General features: G+C 49.4%; 1 protein-coding gene across 1 annotated transcript in view; it reads left to right on the top strand.

The window, feature by feature from the left end:
- LOC115094721 (exocyst complex component 1-like) overlaps positions 1-2766 on the top strand; it is a 340680-nt gene extending 337914 nt beyond the window's left edge. The window contains exon 13 of the mRNA XM_029607978.1: positions 2410-2766. Coding sequence (XP_029463838.1) covers positions 2410-2766 — 357 coding nt within the window. The remainder of the gene's footprint in view (positions 1-2409) is intronic.
- The last annotated feature ends 6399 nt before the right edge of the window (positions 2767-9165 follow it).

Below are 9165 nucleotides of genomic sequence, written 5' to 3'. Positions count from 1 at the left end.
CCCCCAATCTCTGCAATAATAAATCAGGCCTTGCTCCGTGAAGGTTCTAATGTTTCTTACCTGGTATGTAGGTGCCCACAGCATATATGCTAGCATAATCATGAAGAGACTCAAGATAGTGCCAGTATGGCACGTCTGTGGCAGCCTTCAACACCTGAAAATTAGGAATACTGGTGCCTACCTGACAATTTTTGTCATCATCAGAATACAGAGAAATCTTCCACTCTCAACATCTCCAAGTGAGCACAACCCCAAAATTTCCAAATGAAGCAGGGTGTGCTGTCTGAGTAATGGAAAAATGAAAGGGGGCTAGGATGTCTAGTTAGGAAAAAAAAAAAACCCGTTATGGAGCCACTATCCTAGTGGATAGAAAGTTCACTGCTCCTTGGGTAAAGGTGAAACGTCCCACACAAAGAGGTTTTTATGCCAGTGTGGGGATAATTGGAGCAAAAGGGTTACTTCTTAGCTATTTTAAGCACTGTGGGTTCCCTGTTCTTTTTCTCTCCCATGATTACTCCTGGGAGAACTATCCAAAAAAATTAAAAATTATGCACCAAAAAATTAAAAATTCTGCACACACATTTTCTATATTCTGCACAATTATTTGTCAAAATAACAGTTTTGCAAATTATCATTCTGCATTTCAGTGCAATCCAGTATTTTCATTTAAATAATTGTTTTCTGTACTAAGAGCCTTTACATTTTTCTCACTTAGCAAGAGCCTGTAGTGCCCTAGGCAGACCAATGTAACACCACTCCGGCCCAACACACCCTGAATTGAAAGTGCCCCTCTTTCAGTTGTAGATATATATGGAATCATGTTAAGAACATAAGAAAATGCAATACTGGGTCAGACCAAGGGTCCATCAAGCCAAGCATCCTGTTTCCAACAGTGGCCAGTCCAGGCCATAAGAACCTGGCAAGTACCCAAAAACTAAGTCTATTCCATGTAACCATTGCTAATGGCAGTGGCTATTCTCTAAGTGAACTTAATAGCAGGTAATGGACTTCTCCTCTAGGAACTTATCCAATCCTTTTTTAAACACAGCTATACTGTGTTTAAAAAAGTTCCTGGACATACCCAGATTATTCCAGACCAGTGTGTTTATACCTCCCTACCAGCAGATGGAGGCAGAGAACAAAACTTTGGGGCACTGCTACATAACTGAGAGTGCCACCTGCAGTCCCTCAGTATTTCTGTCTCCAGCATACGGTAGAGGTGCAAACCTGCAGTCCTGACAGACCTGGAAGTTTGTGAAGTGGTGCAGCTCCCCGAGGTGCCAGGTTCCGATTGGTGGGCCATCCCTCGGGTTGAGCCGGGCGAATGGGGGGTTTGGATACCCTGGCTGTTTCAGCCAGGGGTATCCAAACCCCCCTGATAGCCAGGGGACTGGTTCACTCTCCTCCCCTGATAGCCAGGGGAGGGATGTCCAGGAACTCTTCCCTTAAGTGGAGAGTGAACCAGTTCACTCTCCTCCAGCCCCTGATAGCCAGGGGACTGGTTCACTCTCCTCCTCCCTGCCGTTGGAGTCGCCAGAGAAGTATCTTTCTCTTTGTGGGTAAAGCTAAAAAAAAAAATCAAAAAAAAAATCCTGCATTTGCTTCTGTGGAAAGTTTCCAGTCTGGGGTAATCAGCCTGGGGGGCTGTACCGGGGGTGGCCGGCCTCCGGAGCTGTTGGGGCCGGTAAGGGAGTGGGAGCAGTGTGGGCAGGTGCAGGAGCCTTCTCCCGACGGGAGAATCGCGATTTCAGCACGCCACATTTTTTTTCTGTAGACCGGCGTTTCGTGCGCTCTGCCTGCCCATTTCTGCCTTTCTCCCGCACTCTGACGGTTGCTCCGCAGCAGCGCTTCCGGGCGGCTCGGCTATCACGTGTGAGGCCACTTCTCGCAACAGCGCGTCTGTTTAACAGGAGATTGAATTTTCTGCCAGGATGGCAGAAAAACTGCGGGCAGCAGCCTGCAAGGCCTGTGGGACCTGCCCGAGTCCCTATCATTGTGCACAGGTTGTGCCTCGGTGGGGGAGGGGCTTTCCTCCAAGGGGCCCAAGCTCAGGAGAGAGCCTCCCTATCGGGAGGGGGGTGGGGTGGTCCACAGCAGTGGTCAAGTGGGGGTGTCCCGCCTGCTGCTCCCCCCCCCGGGAGATCACGGTAACGCTGAAGCCCCCTCCTCCTCCTTCCGCTGCGGTGCAGGGACGCGGAGAGGACCGGGAGGAGTCTCCATTCAGTAGCCCTGAGCAGGTCTTGGGGGGGGGGGGGCGGGTTCGGGAGGCTTTTCCCCGGAGTTTATTTTACTGATGCCGATGCCTCCTGACTCGGAAGGCAGGTGCGCAGAGAACAAGGAGAGGTCCTCTGGGTCATCCAAGAGACCACGCTCAGGGTCTGCGGGCTCTCAGGGTCTGCGGGCTCTCAGGGTCATACAGCTAAGCATTGTGGATCACGGGTCTCTCGTCTGGACCCTGTCCCCAGGGACCTGGATGACTCTGAGCCGCAGGAGGACCCGGAGGTAGACCCAGATGTTGGTCTGAGTCCTGGTCCTGATGCCATCAAGGATGACCCGGATTCTGTGGATGCTTCCGGGGCAGATGGTGATGACCCTCGTGAAGTTCGCCTATTTAAAAGGGAGGAGTTGCGTCCTCTCATTCCCCAGGTGTTAGGCGAGCTGGAGGTCAAGATAGTGGAATTACTGGGCTTCCCGGAGTGGTCTTGGGATCTTACGATGGGCAGGGACCTCCACCGCCGTCTTGTTACATTATCTGAAGGTCACTAATTCTTTCCGACGGTCAGTCCACCTTTTTGTCTTGTTCGGTGGAGCAAAGCAAGGGGAAGGGCGTCGAAGGCTACCGTGGCTCGCTGGTTAAGAGACACAATTTCTTCGGCCTATATTTGCAGGGGCCCTTCTGTCCCGACTGGCCTTTATAAAGCGCATTCCACGCGGTGTGCAAGCGACCTCTTGGCGGAATGTCAGTTGCTTTTCTCCTCAGATTTGTACGGCAGCCGTCTGGTCCTCGCTCCATACTTTTACCAGGCATTATCGCCTGGATGTGCGCTCTCCGGATTCGGCTAATTTCGGGGGAAAGCGTCCTTAGAGCAGGTCTTTCGGGTTCCCGCCCAGTGTAGGGAAGCTTTGGTACATCTCGCTGGTCTGGAATGATCTGGTATGTCCAGGAAAGGAAAATTGGTTCTTACCTGCTAATTTTCATCCTATAATACTGCAGATCATTCCAGAGGCTCACCCGGTATGGCTGCTGAAAGACTGACTCCTGATTGGGTTTCTAATGCATTCTGTAAAAAAAAAAAAAGGTTGCTATTAAGAATTTTTAATCTGATTGAGTTCCACAGTTGGCTGTGGCATTGACACGGTTCAGTTCGGGGTATTCCAACCTAGTTTCTAGTTTGCCCTGTTATTAGGGGGTGATATTGCTCTTGTCTGGGTACAGGTTAATACTGAGGGGCTGCAGGTAACACTCTGTTATGTAGCAGTGCCCCAAGGTTTTGTTCTCTGCCTCCATCTGCTGGTAGGGAGGTATAAGCCCACTGGTCTAGAATGATCTGTGGTATTACAGGAACGAAAATAGCAGGTATAAACCAATTTTCCTTTCTCTTTCTTAAGTAGACCCTTAGGCCGAGGCAGAGAGGTTGGCACAACCTGCAGGGAGGAGCCCTGCAGGTCCCCGCTGTCGGCAGGCAGAGCTAGCAGGAGCAGAGGCCCAACTGGAGCTTCACTAGTATCAGCCTCGTTTCCCCTTAGGATGAGCTCCTCTGGTGCCGGGACGGGCTGAACTTAGGTGTGAGCCTCTGTGGAGGTGAAGATTCTAGACTTGGTAGTGGAGGCAGGGAAGCGCCGATGGGTCAGGCATCAATCTGGACAGGTGACAGGCAGGAGAGTCTGGACGAGACTGAGGTGGGAGGCAGGCAGAATTCAGTCGAAGACTAAGTACAGGCAGTGGTCAGTGGCAGGCGGCAGTCAGACAGCGTCGGTTTCAGTCCAAGGTCAAGCCAGAAGATCAGTCCAAAGAAGATGATAGAGGAAGAAGATGAGGGACCACAGGATCACGAGAGGAAGACCGACCACAGATAGGGAGATCCAGAGGCAAACCAGACTGCAGGAGTCAAGGACAGAAGACACGGACTCAGAAACACCACATCGGAGACAGGAACTAGGAAGCAGGATCAGGAACTCTGGCAAAGCACTTCTCCGGAAGGAGTCGATCTATTGCTGAGGCACTGGAGAGGCGTCTGGAGCAGCTTTATATATGAGCCAGCCAGTGATGTCGTCAGAGGGCGCCGCTGGGCTGTTCCCACCACTGGTCCTTTAAAAATGAGGGAATCAGCCACGCGCGCACCTGGGGAAACAGAGGAGGGTTCCTGGAAGGCGGTCCAGGGGCCGATGTTCCAGCAGCATCCTGCCACACCAGAGAAAGGCTGGGCGGAGCAGTGCGATGCAGCTTCCTGCCATGCTTAGAGGAGGATGCCATGCGTGGGCCGCCAGAAGCAGCAAGAGAGACGCGGTGTTGGGAGGCCGCTTGGCCAGGCCTGGCAAGCAGGTAAGGGTGGCAGGCCATGGGATGGGCCCGTGGTCCACCGAATGCAGCTCTCTCTCTCTCTCTCTCTCTCTCCCATGTGACAGCTTTCATACTGCCTTCCGAGGTCCTTCCTGCCCGTCCCAGGTATGGTCTTTGGGCAGGCTCATGGAGCTTGACTGTTCTGCCTCCTGCGGGCCTGCTGTCTTCCACGTGCTTCTGGGAATCATCCTCTTCCGGAGAAAAAATGTTAATTATTGCCGCAGTCCTGCCTGCGATAACGTTCAGAGCGGCGGTGTGGCCTGGATTCTGCAAGTGAAGGGGGAAATCTGCTGGATAGGGGAATTCTGCGCAAATTCTGCAGTAGTGCCGAATTCCCCCGGCACTACATGATGCAGATTCCAGTGTAGAACAGGGGTAGGCAATTTCAGTCCTCGAAAGCCACCAACCCGTTGAGTTTTCAGGATATCCCTGCATGAGACACATTTGCATAACAATTGAGGCAGTATGCATGCAACTCTCTCTCATTAGGAATATCCTGAAAACCTGACTGATTGTGGCCCTCAATGACTGGAACTGCCTGTCCCTGCTGTATCGGGTGTTGCATAACCTTTGCCTCCCCTATTACGGTAGCAACCAGAAATCTGATAAAAGCATGCAATATACCATTTTAATTAGCATTCATAATGGAATTAAACAACATATAATTAATAGTTGGTGTGCCCAACCTTAGCTTGCAAAACATTTTAAAATGCGTGGGGTAACAGCTTTTTATGTGCTTCTTAGAATTTTTAATTATTTTTTTTGGCTTTCTTGAGACAACTTTAGCGGTCGACCGTCACCAAATTCCGTAAAACACGTGTCGTCAGTTTTGACCCATATCCTCTGAACCCAGTTTCCGCTTTGACCTAATTTTTTGGCAATCCACGCTTTTGTAATAAAGCTTGCTCCAGTATTATGCACCTCACAAAATGCAAAATACTTAATACGGTCAATCTGACTCTCTTTTTCACTATTGTATGTTCCGATAATAAAAATAAATGTAAGTAATGTACTGTTAAATTCCACATTGAATGGCCTAATAAAATGGTTCAAAAATTATATTCATGGGATAATCCAGTGGGGCACTGGGAGGGGGGGGGGGGGGAGGCGAAGGTTATGCACCACCCGGTAGAACGTGTTTTGATTTTCACACATCGTGCAAAGCCTGATGGACAGCAGCTTTATGCTTTTGCTTAATTTTTTTCTTTCCATGCATGTTTCCACATATAAGTAATTTTGATCATTATGGATTGTTCTTTGTATGGCTTGCTATGTTTTCTGTATTTCTTGCTTGGAGAATCCTTGGTGGATAGAGCTGAAAGGCACAGGTAGGAACTGTAGAAATTCAAATTTAAGACAGATTTGTTCTCTGCCAGTAATCAGAATTAAAGCTCCCATTTATATTTATCTCCTATCTTTAGCTAGCTTTATTTGTCATATTTTATTTTTTCTGGGTTTTTTTTTTTTTTTTTTTTGAGGGCCTGGGATGCTGTGGAGGCAGTGATCACATCTCCTGCAAGGGAGTGAATTCCAACTGCTGTGCAACAGTGACACCTACTGGTTGTTACTGAGATGATGGAGTTACATAGGAATTAGGGTTAAAAACTGGGGGGAAGTGAATCCCAGATTGCGTGAATGAAAGATCATAGAACTGTACCCATAGTTGGGGCTGATTTCCGATTGAACTGGAAGCCCAGATGAGTAGAAGAAAGCTGCCAAGGTTCAGCAGAAAATGAAAACTGTAGGTAGGTCACCGGTATTCCTGCCCCCTGCTGTCGGCAACCTTTTATGTGTGGTGCTGCTGTTAAGCCTGAGGAGGAGATGAGTAACTTTGGCCACTTCTCTTTCAAATTTCATTCTTGACTCCCACAGTCCTGTAGTATTTGGCAACCTCTGCTTCTAACCTTTTTCTGTGACCAAGAATGTAGGAGGAGGGATGTGGGCATGCCGCTGTGGTAATCACCTCGTAACATTTTTCCTCTATCTGCTTCTATACTGTACTTTTTCTTTTAGCATTCTTGTACAAAGTATTGCAAGAATATCTTATGGGGAGATCTCTCTTGTCTGGGAACTCCTTTTGCAAGCAAAATAACCAGAGAGAGATGATGCTTTGCACTGGCCATGCCCCACACCTGTATACTCTTACTGGGAGTTTAGCTTTTGTACTTAATCACACACACAGTTGTTTTGTTGCGATCATCTGTATTCAGTTTTTCTGTTCTTTTCCTGATAAAAAAAAAAAAAATAGGAGACATTGAAACTTTCCTTGTACGTACCCGGATCAGTCCAGACTCCTGGGTTTTGCCTCCCTTCCAGCAGATAGAGACAGAAAAAATTTCACAGGTACCGCCTTTTAACCAGGTGTGCCACCTGCTATTCAGTATTTCTCTGTATCCAGCAGATGGAAGTGGTACAAAACGAGTGGTTCTGTACCCGAGCCTACCAATAAATAAATAAATATACAGACAGAGACAGGAGAAAAGGGTCTCCCAGGGGCTTGAGACCATGCCCCTCGTGGTTGTAGGCATGGATCAAGCAGGGACTGGGGACCCCAATATTTTTCTCTTTTCTGCACTGGGAGACCAGCTCCCTCCCTCTTTTCAGTCTGCAGCTTCTGCCAAGTCTCAGGGAAGTATCCTTTTACTTTCTGTCCCTAGTTTAGTTGACTGGCTCCTCTAGACTCGCTGTGGGGAGTGGAGCAAGAGTTGCGTTGGGGGGGGGGGGAACAGCCCGTGCAAGAGATTGTGCAAAGAGTGGCAAGATTCAAGTCTTAGTAGTTTTCCCCCCACCACCACGTTTCTCTTGGCGCTTGTGGCGGGGCTCACTGCTACTAAATTATGTTTCGTGGAAACTGGTGCTCGGTGAGCGGCTCTCAAGCTGTGCTGCGGTGGGACTCTGCTCCAGTTGCCTTCCCAGAGTGGAGGTATAGAAACATAGAAACATAGAAATGACGGCAGAAGAAGACCAAATGGCCCATCTAGTCTGCCCAGCAAGCTTCACACATATTTTCTCTCATACTTATCTGTTTCTCTTAGCTCTTGGTTCTATTTCCCTTCCACCCCCACCTTTAATGTAGAGAGCAGTGATGGAGCTGCATCCAAGTGAAATATCTAGCTTGATTCGTTAGGGGTAGTAGCTGCCGCAATAAGCAAGCTGCACCCATGCTTATTTGTTTTACCCAGACTATGTTATTAGCCCTTATTGGTTGTTTTTCTTCTCCCCTGCTGTTGAAGCAGGGAGCTATGCTGGATATGCGTGAAGTATCAGTCTTCTCCCATGCTGTTGAAGCAGAGAGCCATGCTGGATGTGCATCGAAAGTGAAGTATCAGGCACATTTGGTTGGGGTAGTAACCGCCGTAACAAGCAGCTACTCCCCGCTTTGTGAGTGCGAACCCTCTTTTCTTCTCCCCTGCCGATGAAGCAGAGAGCTCTGCTGGATGTGTGAAGTATCAGTTTTTCTTCTCCCCTGCCGTTGAATCAGAGAACTTTGCTGTATATGCATTGAAAGTGAAGTATCAGGCTTATTTGATTTGGGGTAGTAACCGCCGTAACAAGCCAGCTACTCCCCTCTTTGTGAGTGTGAATCCTTTTTTCCACATTTCCTCTTGCTGTTGAAGCTTAGAGCGATGTTGGAGTCACCGTAAGCCTGTTGTATGTTTATTTAGTAAGGGTATTGACTCCAGGTACCTTCCAATGTTGCCGTGGCAGTGCAGCATGGGCAGATGCCGGTTGTGAGGGAGCCTCAAGCTGATCTGTTCCCCCTCCGTGCGGGAATGGCGGCCATTTTAGGTGCCTTCCTGCTGACTTAAGCCCCGATAGGGCCCAGCGGGCCTCAGGGGAGCTTTCTGACAACGATCAGGATCCCTTAGCAGGGGATGTAGTGGATCCCTCCGGATTTTCTCTGGAGTTTGTCCTCTTAATACATCAGGCCTTTTTGGCCAGCAGTACTCAAAAGAGAAGGGCTCCAGGGCACAGGGTGCTTACAGGCCCACCTGTGAAGCTACCCAGGAAGCTGGAGGCCTCCACTGCTATTCGTATCTGCAAAGTTCAATCTCCCGTGTCACAGGAGGTACCTCCGGAGGTATCCTCAGAGGGCTCGGTCCCTGAGGATGGCCGTGGTGAGGTTCCCCCTCTTCCTCCAGGAGGGTCCCGACGCAGGAGATGACGGTGGCCCAGGAGCTCCCCTGGAAGGGGATGACCTTAAGGTGGTTCGCTTGTTTCAACGCAATGAGTTGGCTCCTTTGATACCCCATGTTTTGGCGGAGCTGGGCATTGCAGCCACGGTAACAGCACCGAGCCCGGACTCGGTGGATGCTGTCATGGTGGGTGTACGAGATTCAGCTACAACCTTTCCCTTTATGAGATGATGAAGCAGCTGATGGTCCGGGAGTGGGATACTCCGGAGACGGGCCTTAAGGTCGGCAAGGCGATGGACAGGCTGTATCCATTCCCGGAAGATATGTTAGAGCTGTTGAAGGTCCCGAAAGTGGATGTGTCTGTCCTCAGCGGGTCACTGAAGAGGACTACTTTTCTGGTTGCTAGAGCGGTGGCTTTGAAATATCTTCAGGATTGTAAACTGGAGGTGCACCTCAAAAGGATTTTTG

The sequence above is a fragment of the Rhinatrema bivittatum genome, chromosome 6 (genome assembly GCF_901001135.1).
Source record: "Rhinatrema bivittatum chromosome 6, aRhiBiv1.1, whole genome shotgun sequence".
NCBI classification, from domain to species: domain Eukaryota; kingdom Metazoa; phylum Chordata; class Amphibia; order Gymnophiona; family Rhinatrematidae; genus Rhinatrema; species Rhinatrema bivittatum.
The sequence above is the reverse complement of the archived record's forward strand: the minus strand, read 5'-3'. Positions and strand labels throughout refer to the sequence as shown.